This window comes from Parambassis ranga, chromosome 10 (genome assembly GCF_900634625.1).
Source record: "Parambassis ranga chromosome 10, fParRan2.1, whole genome shotgun sequence".
NCBI lineage: Eukaryota > Metazoa > Chordata > Actinopteri > Ambassidae > Parambassis > Parambassis ranga.
Window position 1 is genome coordinate 11,388,189 of NC_041031.1, and position 16,050 is coordinate 11,404,238.

Below are 16,050 nucleotides of genomic sequence, written 5' to 3' on the forward strand. Positions count from 1 at the left end.
TCTTTTCTCTGGTGTGTTTGTTTAATCAAGAGATAAAGTGATTGGTTTGTGTATAATCATTTATTTTTCACTCAAAGTGCTTGTTGTAAACAAAAGTGAGGTGCAGACAGCTTAACACAGAGATGTGGACACAATTAAAAATATCACTGATCATTTAATCTGAGTACAGCATAACAATGGCTCAGGCAGTGGGAACAGTGTCTGTGTTGTGGGCTTATAAAGTGCATGTTTTCTTGCTTTAACGGTGAGCATGCATGTTAAATGAATTAAGCCTTATGTTGTGTTCACTGGATAAAGAGCAACACCAGCATGAAATGAGTGTGTTTTATATCAGCATCTGGTTAAGTCTGGAAACACAATAATGAATAATTTATCATACAATGTCCATATAAATACAGAAGAAAACCCCTGAACAGTTTGCTCTCACAGGCTGGTAGAAAACACAATACATGCACCCAGATCCTCAGCATGTGTCAATACATATACATGTGCATGCATGCACAACCTTAGGAAGTCACAATTATGATGTGAGAAACAATACCAGAGAATAAGTGGCTTGCACACATATACACGCCATAGTAAAAAAAAAAAGTATCAGTCAGTCATATTTCATTCTCAAGTTAAAGGCACTCATGCAGCCCTGGTGTTAAAGTAAAAATAGAATGGCTGAGAATACTTCCTAACATACTGACATGATCAGGATCTATTAAATATATTCATTGGCACACAGGAATCGTTTGGCAAATGGGCATGTGCCATAAAACTGGCCCTGACATGGTCCATAATGCACAGCTTAGATACAGTGAAATCCTCTCTGATGTGAATAATTTGATGAGAGACAAAAACATTTAACAGTTTCAACCTTGGACAGCTTATAGCCTCATATTTACAGAAGATGGAGAACAGTTTTTTGCATAGATATCTTTGGAGTTTTGATAAAAGATGAGAAAGGGAGAGACAAAGAGTTGGGGTGTGGTAAAATATCCCCTAAAAACCCCTAGAAAAATCTGACTAATAAAACCATGTACATTCGGCCTGGATTTCACTGATATAGCAATACTGCAGCAAGATCCTAATCAAAACAAACGCTCTGTTATAATTACTGGGAGCGGCAATAAAAGGCCTGTATAATATAAATTAAAACTTAGGTATCAGCATATGAAAACCTTGGCATGTTTCCAGAGCTTGCTTCTTTCTGGTTCTCCTTCAAGAACGTCTTTCCTCCTTTGTCCCTCCACCTCTTCTGCCTCCCTGCATGGTCATGTCTATGATCGTCTTTAGGGTTTGCTCTGACTGGCCTCTGGCAGGCTGCGTGGTTCAGGTGAAGCATCCACACAAGCTCTCTGGTGAGCGAGACCTCGACGCCCATGGCTACGCCTCCGTTGTCCTGGAGACCTCCTCGGACTGCCAGGCAGCTTTAAAAAGAGAGAATTAAGTAGCAGAATGAGCTGCTATTTTTAAAACGAATTATTTAATCGCAGAGATAGAGAAAGGAAAAGCATATGTTATACTGCATGCCCCTGCTAAGCAGAGAAACACTGATAAAGAATATTTACCTGTTCATGTTCTTTATCCGCATCATCTAGTTCACTAATAGACTGCATGAGGGAGAAGAGGTTCATCCTTCCGCTGCGATTTACACTCGGTATGACCTGGAGATAAAAAAGAAAAAGATAAATACTGCCTGTGTATGTTAGAAAGAGAAGACTTAGGACAGGCAGTCTGCTCACCTTCTCTGGTTCATTCACAGTGATGACAGGACCGATGGCCTGTCCAGGCTGCTCCTTTATGGTGTCAGGGGTGGATTCATCAAATACCTGAGTGTGTTATGGTTAGAAGGTTGAAGCTATGTAAAAACCTGCAGACTATAACATTCTAATGACAAATTATCAGCGCCATTACCTCATGGTCTTCCTCTGAGTCATCCTTTTCAGTTTGACTCTCAGTGTCGTCTTCCTCATCTTCAAAGCTCCCCTCATCTTCCTCATCTTCCTCCTCCTCCTCCTCCTCTGGCTTTCCTTCTTCCCCTCCTCCCTCCTTGTGAAGTGACTTTTGTCTTTGGTCTCTCGACTTTCGCCTCCAGAGTGTGCTGTGACGCTGCTGGCTGAAATGATGGATGAATACAATCCTCACATGAGTCAAAAAGTAAATAACCAGTCAGGCATAGAAGCAAAAAAAATAACATCAGTGGGTTTTTTTACATTAAAAATCACGACCAACTGATTCTTTGTACAACTTTAGGCCTGACCTTGCACTGAGGATGCCGCTGTAGGTCTGCAGCTGCTTCATGAAGCCCTCATTGGGTTTAACGACGGGCCGGCGATCCCTAACATAAGCCAGTGCCACATCTAGTGGCCAGTGATACTGCTTCATGGCGTAAGCGATGACTGTGGATGCAGAGCGAGACACACCCATCTTACAGTGTACCAACACCGCTTGTCCACTCTTCCTGTTGACACACAGAGAGGAAGAGAAGCGAGTGGTTTAAGAATTAACAGATATTAGATCATGTGCTGCTGATGATCATCAGTTTAACAGCTTGTTAAATAAATGTCTCTTAAGAATTAGCAATGTCAACTGACAGATCAGTTAGAGAAATGAATAGAAGCTTCGCCAGAATTTAATTTCTCAGAAAGTAACCAGGCTTTCTCTCAGCTTCCCTTTCACAGGCCAGAAATGAAGTTGAAAAATGTAGAAGCAGGACAGTGCTCTCATCTGAGTGTTTTCACACTTCTTTAACTGAACATAAGCCACAGAGCAAGTATTGTGTGCAAAGAGCCAACATGGAACAAACCATGTCATATAAATAGATAGTTCAACATTAAAGAAAAAGCTTCATCATGTTGTGTTTCATTTGAATAAGAAGTCTGAGAACACTCTGATCTGTGTTCTTTAACATAGAGACCATGTAACAGCACTGTAGCTGTCTGGCACCTGCTCAGAGCTCTTTTAAACAGTGTGAACAGTAGTGTGAACAGCAGTCTTCAAATTGCTTTGTTGTTCTGATCTAAGCTCTGTGAAGCAAACCATATGTTTAGTAAACTATTAATACCAGTTGAGCAGGACAGATGAGCTCAAGCAGCCAACATTCAAAACTTACATTTACTAAAACATTTGGAATTTATACTGACTGACTTATATGTGATACTGATATTATCTCACTCTTAATCCCAATGTGACACATGTGAAGTGCCATGTGTACCTTGCGGTGTTGATGAAGTTGTATGTGTCTGTCCAGTGGGACAGCAGATCGGTTTTTTCCACATCGTATACCCGAATGTTCATGTAAGTGAGGGACTCTGGGAAAAAGTTGTCAATCTCCCTTGTCACATTCAGGATGTAGCCAACACTGAAACACATACAAACATAAATGCTTAGAGCTGGAGTGGTGACTCAGCACAACACAATGCACACTTGAGTATCATCCAAGTCATCAGGCAATGGAACACAGAGAGGTAGAGGCAAGAAACACTGACTTGTTTTTTTGCAGCTCCTCAAAGTTAGCTGCGTTCCACTCAGAGCCCTGAAAGCACATAAAAGTAAGGGAGGTCAAGCCAAGGCTGCACAAGGCGACAAGTCGTCCTCCCTATCGCTGTCAACGCAGATCTCCCACAAAGGGGAACTTACAGTCACATGACAACGTCCTTGTGAAAGCACACTTCTGTTATGTTTATTAACTGAAGCAACAAAAAGGCTTCTCACCATGGAGGTGATGTAACGTTTTCTACTCAGAACGTGAACAGTCACTTACCAGGTAAAGGTAATCAAATATTTTGGAAGGCTTGTCCATCTGAGCCATGGTAACTAGGATCTCATTATCAATGTACTCCTTATATGGCCTCATGTCAAAGCCTATCCTGATCTTCAAAGCAGCGTTCACCTATAGACCAGATTACAAAGTCGTTTACACATGTCATGCAGTTTCCCTCAGGTTTTGACCCATTGTCTTTCTTTGCTAACTCTGACATTTTTTAGACAGACTTCCTCTTTCAGTCTCCCCACCTTCTTAGATGTGAGGTTGTCCAGGTCTTCAGTCCTCATGATGTCTCTCAGGTGCTCTTTGATCAGTTGCTCATTGGAAACTCTGTCTGGCATGCTTCCCGTGCAACAAAAATGAAACTTTAGAACAAGCTGACACACATGCACGAGCAATAAAACAATCAAACCATTTAAGGCAGACAGTGATTAAATGTGAAGTACTATGCTCACTTACTGCTTTGAGGTATCGGATGCTTTATATACTACAAATAAACAGAAGTATCTCCACTTCAACCAGCTATAACATGTTTTCAGTTACACTGTAGTCTACTGGCTGTACAAGCTCTTCTCTACTCTTACTACTTAAACTTGCATGACTTGTCGCAGAATATTTTTAACTTATTTCAACATAAAGCATGCTCAAGTAAATGATTTGAATATACTTCTTCTTCTGCTTCTAATTCTGCTGTTACAGATCACTCAGCTAATAGAGTTTTACTTTGAAAGGGTTAAAGGGTGGCGACTACAGTGAATTTTTTAACTTTGACCATTCATTCATCAGTTAAGACTTGCCACTGCTGCTGCATAAAAATAGACATTGAGTTGTCTTTTAAATATTAACGATGCTTACTTCTGTCCATTACTGTCCCTGCGGACTGACTCCAGGTCATTCATGGCTTCCCACTCATTGAGGCAGAGGCGGTCTGACTCTATGTGCTGGTGGTAATGCTGGGCCCATTCCAGCCCAGAGCCTGGAATCAGTGCCGCCTTGACAGCCCGCTCGCAGCAACCGTGTAACACCTGCAGCACTGACCTTACAGCAGCAGGGAAAGCAAAGAAGAGAATGTCAATATGGAGTAAAGAGGGTAAAGAGTTGCTGAGGAGGTTTTTGAAACCATGGCACTGTCTAACACTCACCACATGGTTTGCAAGGAAACGGGCTTAAAGATTCTGCTCTCTTCTGCTGAGGTCACACTAAAGCCACTGCAGAAAAATGTGAGAAACATGAAACACTGGTATAATTGCTCAAAATTATTCAGTGTAAATTAGTGATTGTTCTTGTGGGTTCCAACTGGCACAGTTGAAGTGTAATAAGGCTGGTGGGGGTGAACATGCTGGTGTTCAACCACTCAAAACACTGCACCATTATTTTTAGCTCTCAGTGGCTGTTCCTATGTCCTCCTGTGAGCATTTCATTTAAAGTAAAGCCAGTGAAGAGTAAACCTGAGTTAAAGTTAAAAAGACACCTGAAATAACTTCTGATGTTACAAATGGACTATGATGGCAGATTTATAGGATAAACTGTCACTGACCTTTACATGCACAGAAAGAATCTACCCATGCTTTCCTTTCATTATAAGAACACATGATCTCCATAATTACATAAGATCCTGAGTGGCAGGAACAGTTGTAATTCATGCAGAATGAGTCAACTCCAAAAATAAATCATTACTCATTCATATTATGTCTGGCTAGAATCCTAGATATCAGCCTGCAGAGTCTGTGCTGCAGCCTCACGAACTCGTCACTTGCGTTTTGACACTTTCAGCTCAGTCCTTCTTACCCATCTCCATCCAGATACACTTGTGTGTCACTCCACACTGGCATGACCAGACCGATGGTGCACTGATCACTACAATGATGCAGGATAACACAAGACAAGAAAGGAAGTGAAACTCAAAGGCTACACAGACTGTTCACTGAACAGAACTCTTATCTTGTGCACTCTTTGTGGAACAGTACAGTATTTACACACACCTGTTTGATGTAGGGAAGTCCATGCCAAGCAAGATGCTCTCTTGCTTGTTTCCCAGTGTGGAGACAACGATCAGATACCTGACTCTGACTGGGCTGACAGACTCCAACTGCACTGCCTGCATAACAGAGCAGACAGACAGACGGGAGGACATTTTATGCTTCACGTCAAACACCTGCAGGTTCCTTAGAAGCTTTAAGTTACTAAATAAACCTGTCTGATTACGTGCAGTATAAAATATCCTGTGCCAGTTTATTTTCCCTGGCCACTCTGGAAAAAAATAATCAGTCGGGGGAAGTGAATGTTATGCTTACAGAGAAATCAAGATAATGGCTGCTTTTTTCCACTTAAAGGGCCGCACCTGTGTTTCTACATGTTTTACTCCTTGACCTATGAATGTGTCTGCTCAGACGGAGACATTTCCTTTTTCTCTTGAAATCCAGACAGTGGAATTCTGAGTTTTGCATCTGATAATAATAAGATATGAATTCTGCTGTATTATCAAACAATAATGGCAGAATAACTAAATGTAAAGTGCGATGGATTACCAGCAGCTTACTTAAAAACTTGAAAGTTGATCTCAAAGTTAAGCAATGGGCTAAAACAAGCAATGTTACCATTATAAAGTGCCAATATGTGGAGTCAGTCTGAGTTACCACTTAATCAAGTAAACTGTTTAATCCTCACATGTAACTGTCCAGTTTCTGGCTTCAGAACAGATGTCATCCCCTCTGTCTCCTATTTCCTGTTTGCCGTCAACTGATAAATACTAGACTGGCCAAAATATAACACAGAAAAATAGAATAATGGCTGCAATGTCAGAGCAACTGTCATGTGTGGTTTTTGTTAGAGATGCATTGTCAATGTTGGTAATATACTAGTGCATGGTTTGACCTAATTTTTTTTTCAAAAACACTGCCAAAAATTCTTTGAAATCATATTTCATCCGAGGCAGCAGGAAGTCAGGATGTAGAGGCCCAAAACAGTAATACTGGCGACCACAAGCATCACAGTGTACATGCACGTGATTCCATGATGTAACTTCTTTACATCATAACCACAGATCTGCTTCTATGCCCCTTGGTTCACCTATATGTGTGTAGACAAGTAGCCTCACCAGCTTGATGGTATCTTCTGGTCTGAGCAGTTCAACCATAGCTTTAAGTTGTGTGTGTCGTGTCTCTGATGCTCCACCGCCCAGCTTCACTGGAGAAGTCGCGGCAGAAGACGCCTCCTCGTGAAGGCTCCCACTCTCATTGTCTTCCAACAGGAGGACTGCCCCTTTCACGAGGGCAAAGCTCTCCCTGAAGACAGGGCAAGGTCAGTGATTGCTGTCCACAAGCATTTATTAAAAATTATTTTATTAAGAGTTGTACCATACAATTAAATATCTACCTTTTCTGAAGTCTCCCTCTTCTTTGGAGGCTTTCATCCTTAAAATAAATACATTATATTTAAGATGAATGAAAAACATTAGCCTATATTTTCATTTAGTTTTTTGGGCTATATAGTACATATTTATTGATTCTTTTGATTTCTGCTGAATGTTTTGGTTAAGCAAGCAGTTAATTTTGAAATAGTCTACATATCCCAGTCTAATATACTGTTCCAAAAGCTCTCAGAAGTACACGCTAACTGACACAAGTGTTGAAAGGGCATGTTTCTGGGAGCAATGGAAGCAGCATGTGTGGTGTTTTTCCTGTTGCACACAGATAAGGAGCAGTGGTGAGGAGACACATGTATGCAGAGTGAAACAGAAGCATCAATAACACAAGGAAAAAAAGAAGATAAGAAAAACGGATATTACAGAGAGAAGGGAGAAAGAAACAAGAGAGAAGTGGCAGTGGAACCAAGGGTTTACACAGAGAGAAACTTGAGACAGTAACGTTACCTGTTACGCAACTGACAAGTCCAGACAGAGTCAAGGAACAGAAAAAAAAATTAAAAAGAGAAGAAGTGGGCAGGAGCCGGGAGAGGAACGATGACGGTTTGAAGAAGAAAAAAAAAAGGAGAAAACACAAGTTAAGATAGCAGTGATTAAATTCTTTAACAAATATGCAAAAAATGAGAGCCCAGTTAAATCCTTTATGGTTTAGTTGGTGATGGAAAATAGAACAGAAGAAAAGCCAGGCCTTTGACATAACAGTAAATCCATTTTATGATAGTGTGACAGAATGTGACAAGAGATACAAGAGGACAGAGGCAGATGGTACAGTGAAACATCTACAGAGAGCATTTAGACAGCCGTAATGTCAATCAATCACCATCTCACTATGTTGCATTGAATGTGATGGGAGCTAAATCGCTTTGGCTGCTCTATATCTGTGGCATGTTTGCACTGTAGGCCTATCATTGCAACCACATCCCTGACAAGACTGAAAAATAAATTGTAATTTAGGCAAAGGTGGTGATCATTTTTACAGGGGAACACATTTAAGAGATGGCGTTCTCCGTGCAGAGCTGGTAGTGTCCAGCAGAAAGAGTCAACATTCAGGAGAATTCTATGTAAAGTAAAAGTAAATAACTTTATATCTCATGATACGCAATGTTTGTGTGCAACCAGGGGTGGGGTATAGGTGAACTCACTGGAGCAGTGGAGATAGATGGGATCCTGTGAAGGGTCAACAGCGCCATTGCACAGTACAGGTCTGTCTTCACTGCGCCTGCTGTTTGTGGCAGGCTCAGACAGGCTCTTCAGGTTCCTCAGCCAAAAGGGTGCTGTGGGTGGGGTGAACTCTGGTATTTTTTCACCTGTAATGACACATAGATATTTGGGTTTGTATGCATGTAATACATAACTGTTTTAAGGCCACATGTCTATGAGTCCTATGACACAATTTTTCACAGTGGCTTCCTTGTTAAATGCAGCTAATGGAGGATTGTATGGTCCTAGGGATATACTGAGGGTGTTTTTCCTTTACAGAGGAATTTTTGGCTGAAGTGTACTCGATAATAGAATGTGTTTAAAATCAGGCAGGAGCAATGAATGATCAATGATCAGTTAGACAAACGGGGGTAGATTTACTCAAGCTTGACAGACTCTTTTGTTTATCAAATTGTCAGAAGCAGCTAAATGCACTGATTTCCATAGAACCGAGTGAGAGACTGGTCACATTTACTATTTGAATACATACACTAATGTACACTAACTACGACACATTATCATCATAATCATATTACATATGTGGAGGTTTATGCAGCAATATAACCACTATAATAAATGAAGTAAGGATGGCCGTACTAAGATCTTTTCAGCACAGGTTTGCCTTTCTGGTGCCCATCACTGTGGCATGAACAGTGTGGTAACGCCTACATTATATGACAGCAAATATGGCTTCATCTCCTTACATGTAGATAACATTTATTTATTTCCTGACAATGTTAGCAGGCCTTTTAATCATAACGACATGGTTTGATACTGGCGAAAAACACAGCGCGCCTCATTCCTGCAAGAAAAACAAGCTAGCAACAGTGTGTGTGTGTGTGTGTGTGTGTGTGTGTGTGTGTGTGTGTGTGTGTGTTTAGCTCGGAGGTTGTTAAAGCCAGTCCGAGCCAACGACAGGCAAAAACGTATGCAGCTCGTGTTGTGCATTAAAATGTATATGAATACCACACATAAAACAAATTCCTCACCTTCCACACCGGATGTGCCGTCTTAAGTTCCTGCTTTGGTGCCTTCTTAACCGTTCGGTGACAGCAGACAGCTCTTTATTCCGTCCTCCTCACCATTCACAGCAGCGGCTCCACAGGAGGAGCGGCTACGTACGCTGAGCACGAGCAGCCGGAGCGCGAGCAGGAGCAGACACTGACGTCACAGACAGGAACATTAGACGTTGTAATTTTTTCACAGTTTCAGGCGTAAAACTGCCGTAAAACAATAATGCACAAATTATTCCGTAACATGAATAAACATTTTATTTTTGAATGAATGACATTTCTGCAAATAAAACTTCACAAACACTTCAAATTATCAGCAAAAAGTATTTATTAAATACGTGGAAATAGAGCCTATACTGGTATAAAATGCTGGTATAACATGTCCCTCCACAGAATTGCTTTGCTGTGTATGAATTCATTTTTAGAAACCATATATTTAAATAAAATATTAATTTAAATGTCCAAAACTTGTTGCCAAAAAGATACATAAAAAGTCCATTTGATTGAACACATTGTCTGACCTGTTCGTTCATGAAGTAGTTTCATTTGCAATGCAAATGCAAAGTTGCAACATAAGCTATAAAAAAAAATGAATGTTCGCAGTGCGCATGCGTCCAACGGTCAGCGGCACCATTACGTCATTGTCCTCTCCCTCCTTTTTTGCGCATCTCAGGAAGCAGAATCCGGGGAGTTCTGTAAACATGCCTATACTGGGATAAAACGTTTGCGTTTGCGAGCATCCACAGATAAACGTGTGCGTATCTCAGTCTACTCCTAAATAAACTTATTAGGAAACCTACTGAAGAGCATAGAGGCAAGTTATGCTGACGATTCATAATGGTGAAGTTTCAAAGCGGGCCAACAACATAACAGAACTTGTAGCGCCGACGTTATAAATACACCCCGAGGGAAAGAAAGACACACACCCGCCCCCACAGGGTTAAAAGAGCTGAAACTCCACGCATGCGCACTGACGTGAATCAAGCACTTCCTTATTGTGTTCTCAGGAGTGTAGTGTTGTCGGTTGTGAGTATTTAAAGGGTGAAGGTTAAGTGTGCAGACGACCTCTCTACCACACGCGTTTCTGTCCACAGAGGACCTGAAGTCACTCCCCACAGTTAAAGGGGGATGCAGGCAGCCGGTAAACTCATGAAGGTTTTCACAACGAGACGCATCCCACCAGAGGGGATGAAGATCCTGTCAGCGGCTGGAGTGTATGAAGTATTTTTATCTGTCAGCTAACAAGCAAAGCAGCATTTTAAACTTTGCAGCTGAGACTTTTTGAGACTGTTTTGTTGTCAATAAGCTAATGAGAGTCCATGAGTAATGCGTCTCCAAGTATGAGTGAGCTTGAGTGTTACTCAATCAGACTGTATCCCTGAATGACATGCATAACCCTCTTTCTGTCTCCATGGAAACAGATGTGAGCTCTCTCAGTGGGACTCGGATGAACCTGTACCAAGAACAGAGCTTCTTAAAGGAGTTCAGGGTGCTCATGGCATTCTGTGTCTGCTGTCAGACAAGATCGATGCAGATGTACTGGATGCTGCAGGTATGGCCCTCTGATGGGGGTGCAGATTTCTGCTACACTGTACAATCATTGATCAATACGTTTGTCATATGTTGTACAAGTTGATGTATAACTTTGTTGAAAATATTTCAACAAGGCTAGAAACTTGTCAGACACCAGTTGTATTTAACATGATGGGTTGTACACTTTCACTCAACAGCCACAGTTGGTGGTCACAGATAATATCAGTATATATGACTGACAAATAAAACATATAATATTGTCACAGTCGGCTTCAGCTTGACCATAGGCAGATCTCAGAATGAATTATTCAGTAATCATGCATGTCTGCACAGTTGTGTCCACATTTCAGCTGATCTGTCTTTGACTGCAGGACCAAACTTGAAAGTGATCAGCACCCTCTCTGTGGGATTTGACCATTTGGCTTTAGATGAGATCAAAAAACGGTAAGCTATGCAAAAAAAAAAAGAAACTGCTGGAAAGGGAACATGTTAACATTTTATCTTAGTCACAGGACTGTTTGTGTTTGTAGTGGTATCCGTGTTGGATACACTCCAGATGTCCTGACTGATGCTACGGCAGAACTGACTGTGGCACTGCTGTTGGCCACTGCTCGCAGGTTACCAGAGGGAGTGGAGGAAGTTAAAAAGTAAGTCTCACCAAGTTATACATTTGCAGTAATCAATGACTCCTGCAATTGTTATAGAGAGGTTTTCTAATCAGATACACCAAACATGCTGCTGATTCCCTGTTTTTTCCCTCTCAGTGGTGGATGGAGTTCCTGGAAGCCGCTCTGGATGTGTGGATATGGTCTTTCTGGCAGCACTGTGGGAATCATCGGCCTGGGACGGATAGGTTGTGTTTACTGTGATAGCTTCATTTGCTTTTGACAGCTTCATTATCATATGGTTGTAGCTACAACAGTAGCAAGATGTAAACAATATATTTCCTATAAGTCTTTCTTTTGTGTTCAGGTATGGCCATAGCTCAGAGACTCATGCCCTTTGGAGTGAAGAGGCTGCTTTACTCAGGGAGAACAGCCAAAGCCCATGCAGCTGAGGTGAACGGAGAGTTTGGTAAGAAAAGTTGACTAGCTGGTATTTATGTGTGATTAGAATCTTATCATCACATCAAGCAGTTCTGTGATCCCAATCTGCCTCCTGTCGTCACATTACCTCAACATATTCTAGAAATGTCATGAAAAGGATTTCATGGAAAGAGTAGGAACGTGTCCACTGAGTATGTTTTCCATTGGGTCTGTGGTCTTTCACTGGGGTTAAGGGGACATTTGTATTTTAGACCTGTTACTTTTTGATGTGTACAGAACTTAAAATATTATTTCTTCATTCATCTCTGTATTTAATAGTTCCTTTGGACACGCTTGTGTCTGAGAGTGACTTCATAGTCATTTCCTGCTCCCTGACACCAGAAACACAGGGCCTGTGTGACAAGGCTTTCTTCAGCAAGATGAAAAACACAGCAATCTTCGTCAACTCAAGCAGGTAAATCTACAAAAAGTGCAGATTTTATGGTGTATGAGTTTTAGCTATGGCAGTAAGCAACTCTCCTGTAGTTTAGTCGTCACTTATTTTTGCTGTTACATGCATGAAAATGTGAACATGGTGTTTCAGGGGAGCTGTGGTGAACCAGGAGGATCTGTACCAGGCTTTGTCCAGTGGACAGATTGCTGCAGCTGGGCTTGATGTCACAACGCCCGAACCTCTTCCAACAAACCACCCTCTTCTTACACTGAAAAACTGCGGTGAGTGGAGCAGTGATGCCTTGTGCTTTCTACCACATTTGCATTGCATTGTTTTGCATTGATTGTTTTTTTTCTTGTGCAGTGGTGTTGCCACACATCGGCAGTGCCACCTACTCCACAAGAGGCATCATGGCAGCTCTGGCAGCTCAAAACCTGCTTGGTGGCTTACAGGACACAGACATGCCCAGTGAGCTCACCTTCTAGATCCTGAAACTGAACCTATGTGCCTACTGCCTCCTCTGGTGCTGCATGGATATTAGGACATAACAGTGAAGGAAAGGATATTTCATTAGAAATGCTGAATTTCATATCGGAAAACAAATTCATAGAAGAGACTAATGAACAGACTAACAGCACTCCTTCACTGTGGGATAATTGCGTAATCCTTACTTAAAGGGCCAGATTAGCATTAGACTTACTTGTCTGCACTTTATACTGATGATAACACTCCATGTCTGCACTTACTAAACAGCACAACACTCCAGTTTTGTATGAAGTAGACAAAGAATGAAGAAGTCTCTGAAGAATAAACACCTAAAGTTGAGTTTGAATGTACAACAGTGTGTTTTTGTAGAAACACAAAAAAAGAGAAAAAACCAAGTGCATAATTTATTCTCATCACTTGTAACTGTTCTTTGAAAGAATATTTTTAGTGCATTCAAAGCAATTTGGCAACATTTCATAGGTTTAATTTAAAAGAATCGTAACAATAAATAACAGCACGGTTGAGCTTAACTTTAGACAGTGCACCTTTTAAGTCTTTAGTAACCTCTTACATCAGAGCAGAGAGTCTGGGAAAGACTGATCATCTTTCCAGTTTAGGCAGGTGTTCTTTGAGTGTTTATACAGATGTGATGACTGACTGAAACGTTTGCCACACTTCGGACAGGGATAGGGCTTCTCCCCTGTGTGGACACGGATGTGCTTCTTACAGTCAGTCAAGTTCATGAAGGTCTTGCAGCAGATTTTGCAGGCATACTTTTTCTCCCCTTCCACCAGCAGCACGTGGTCTTCAGTGGCTGCTTTCTTGCACTTGGACAGAACATCCTCTGAAGCTCTTGTGAGAGACGGGCGATCGGTGAATTCACCAGATGATCCAGAGGAAGGATCTGTCCCGGCCTCTGATCCAGGCGGCACTTTAGGGGCGATGCGACGGAAAGTTGTTGCCCCAGTGCTTTTCCCAGCCCGGGTTGGCGGGACAATGGAGGCTTCCAGACTGAGGCCTGGGCTGATGCCACTCAGGAACCCTGTCAAAGAGTTTTGGGTGGGCTGCAGGATGATTGTGTCCCTAAAATTAGGGCTCTGAGTCTGAATTAGCTGCTGCAAGGGAACAGAGGCCACTGGAAAAACAAGAGAAGATGAAGAATCAGAGGACTGAGCAGAGGAGGTATTTGCCTCCTCTGACTTGTGACTTTCATCTCCTGCATCTACAGGAGCCAGAGGAGCATCACTGGCAGCGGCAGCAGCGGCTGTAGCAGCAGCTGTGAGACTGGCTAGACTGTCCTCTTCCAGGACGCCCATGACATTTTCACTGCTGGGATTGAGGAAGCAGGAGAAGGCGAGCTCTGAGAGGCTGTCCAGGCCTTCGCCCTCCTCACCCAGATCTCCAGCCTCTCTCTGTGTATCTGTGTAGTGATCCGTGCAGAGCTGTGACTGTAACGAGCTAACATCACCCTCCGCTGGGCTGGGTGCAGCCATTTTCTCATCATGTAGTTGTGCGTTTAGAGTATCTGTGCAGTCCTGCAGTGGAGATGGAGGAGAATTATTGGTGTCTAAATCTGGGGAATATAAGGATTCCTTTTTCACCTCTATCATTGCCATCTTTGGCTCCTCTACCTCTTCGTCTCCCACCTTTACTTTGACCACAATGTCTCCATCTTTGTCCTTCTCCCACACACCTCCACCTCCCATGTCTGACTGGCTTGGCAGCTGCATTTCCTCTGACTCTCCCTTGGTGGCTTCATATTTCTCCTCTTCTTCCTCCTCACCTTGTTTCTCCCACAGCCGGTCTGTGATCTTCAGGTAATCAGGAGACAGCAGATCTACTTCATCGATGCTCACAGTGCTTCGGGTCACAGTGGGTGAACACTCCTTATAGCTTTCTCCAGACAGGCTGCAGGTCCTCTTCCTGTCGCTAAGCCTATCCTCATGTAACTTCCTCTTAGGCCTCAAAGGTGGTGGTGTACTTTGCTCGTCACTGAATCTCCTCCGACTGCAGTCGTCATCCCTGCCAGACTGACTCACCTCCACTCCTGCTTCCTCTTCATCAAGGTCCTCATCCATGGCTGATGTGACCTGTTGCTGTGAGCTGGCTGCTGCCTGGGAAGACAGACTTTGTTGCTGCACTGTCCTCCAGCCTTTAGGTGCTGAGGCAGGAAAGTTTTTCCTGGACAGGTGGAGCTTGCAGGCCTTGACCACAGCATTGAGATGCAGGTGTGATGCTGCAAGTAAAACATCCATCACATTGGAGGCCCCTAGGGAGAGGGTGGAGGTGTAGATCATGTCCAGCAGGGTGGAGAAGGCCTCTGGAGTCACCACCTCAGGATCTAGCTGCATAACACTGGGGTGTTCGTCTCCACTTCTGTCAGCTCCTGCAGCTCCCACCTCATCAGCGCTGTCATTAGAGCTGAGGAGAGCCCTAAAGTGAGAGCTGCAGGCTGCCAGGATGGAGCGGTGAGCCTGGAAGGTCTGCCCTCCAACCACCACCACGCAGTCACACAGCTGCGAGTGAAGGCGCTGGTGGTTCAGCTGTTTGAAAATATGCTGGAAATGACCCGGAAAGTCCATCACAGCCGGAGAGATGTGTTATTTAATACAGACGATATTATTGTCGATTCTCCGTGCTGCCTCTGGAAACACAACACAAAGGTCGCTGCTGGAAGCTGCTCAGGAATACCTTTGTAAAACGCTTCTTGGTATCCAGCTCGGCATCCGTCTGACACATTGCACTGCAGCCCACCTTCAGTGTGATGTTTAGTGGAGTATTCGTCTGCTGTCGCCGGCTTTCATAGAGATGCTCTGGCGTATGGGCGGGCCTGCTCTAACAACATCACGGACATCCAGCGGAGCAGGATCCGATGTCCGCGACCGCTGCTAAATTTTCTATTTTAGTATTAAATTGTAAATGTTTTAATTGTTGCGCTCATTGACTAAACGAGCTCCAACAATCTCCCGTCTTAGCATCTATTGTCTGCGAGCTCCATCACTTGCGCCGTTCATTCAAGACTGCATTTACACAACAGCGCCTCCTGATGGTGGCTTTCCGGAACCGCAACCTAAAACCTAGCTATTTTTGATTCAAGCTGCTTCCATGTTTTTTATAGAAGAATCTTCATTAATGTCGATGAAAATTATTCGATATGAAAT

General features: G+C 42.8%; 3 protein-coding genes across 4 annotated transcripts; 1 reads left to right on the forward strand and 2 right to left on the reverse strand.

Moving 5' to 3' along the window:
- Positions 1-129: 129 nt before the first annotated feature.
- LOC114442210 (protein phosphatase Slingshot homolog 3) lies at positions 130-9,538 on the reverse strand. 2 transcript variants are annotated; one of them, XM_028415569.1, is made up of 17 exons: positions 9,368-9,538; positions 8,321-8,485; positions 7,130-7,167; positions 6,852-7,038; positions 5,737-5,852; positions 5,543-5,611; positions 4,897-4,962; positions 4,610-4,792; positions 4,003-4,096; positions 3,752-3,880; positions 3,477-3,523; positions 3,203-3,349; positions 2,249-2,449; positions 1,903-2,104; positions 1,731-1,817; positions 1,557-1,652; positions 130-1,415 (listed from the first exon to the last, which is right to left on the reverse strand). In XM_028415569.1, exons 2-17 carry the CDS (start codon positions 8,366-8,368, stop codon positions 1,278-1,280), a joined length of 1,848 nt encoding a protein of 615 aa, XP_028271370.1. In that variant the 5' UTR covers positions 8,369-8,485; positions 9,368-9,538; the 3' UTR covers positions 130-1,277. The 2 variants fall into 2 exon arrangements, with proteins under 2 accessions (XP_028271370.1, XP_028271371.1); XM_028415570.1 differs by lacking the exon at positions 9,368-9,538 and adding an exon at positions 7,626-7,636 and having other exon boundaries at positions 8,321-8,422.
- Positions 9,539-10,069: 531 nt separating this feature from the next.
- grhpra (glyoxylate reductase/hydroxypyruvate reductase a) lies at positions 10,070-13,239 on the forward strand. Its single transcript, XM_028416295.1, has 9 exons — positions 10,070-10,605; positions 10,813-10,943; positions 11,296-11,368; positions 11,455-11,571; positions 11,689-11,777; positions 11,897-11,998; positions 12,289-12,424; positions 12,554-12,684; positions 12,767-13,239. Exons 1-9 carry the CDS (start codon positions 10,520-10,522, stop codon positions 12,886-12,888), a joined length of 987 nt encoding a protein of 328 aa, XP_028272096.1. The 5' UTR covers positions 10,070-10,519; the 3' UTR covers positions 12,889-13,239.
- Positions 13,240-13,461: 222 nt separating this feature from the next.
- Positions 13,462-15,471, reverse strand: LOC114442942 (zinc finger and BTB domain-containing protein 5-like). The gene has a single exon (XM_028416829.1). The coding sequence runs from the start codon at positions 15,469-15,471 to the stop codon at positions 13,462-13,464; it is 2,010 nt and encodes a 669-aa protein (XP_028272630.1).
- Between the last annotated feature and the right edge of the window lie 579 nt (positions 15,472-16,050).

Coding starts and splice junctions, on each gene's coding strand:
- LOC114442942 (XM_028416829.1), bottom strand. CDS start 15,471: ATGGACTTTCCGGGTCATTTCCAGCATATTTTCAAACAGCTGAACCAC.
- LOC114442210 (XM_028415569.1), bottom strand. CDS start 8,368: ATGGCGCTGTTGACCCTTCACAGGATCCCATCTATCTCCACTGCTCCA. Junction 4,963..5,542: donor GTGTATCTGGATGGAGATGG/GTAAGAAGGACT, acceptor ATTTTTCTGCAG/TGGCTTTAGTGTGACCTCAG. Junction 3,524..3,751: donor TATTTGATTACCTTTACCTG/GTAAGTGACTGT, acceptor ATGTGCTTTCAG/GGCTCTGAGTGGAACGCAGC.
- grhpra (XM_028416295.1), top strand. CDS start 10,520: ATGCAGGCAGCCGGTAAACTCATGAAGGTTTTCACAACGAGACGCATC. Junction 10,944..11,295: donor AGATGTACTGGATGCTGCAG/GTATGGCCCTCT, acceptor CTTTGACTGCAG/GACCAAACTTGAAAGTGATC. Junction 11,999..12,288: donor TGAGGTGAACGGAGAGTTTG/GTAAGAAAAGTT, acceptor TGTATTTAATAG/TTCCTTTGGACACGCTTGTG.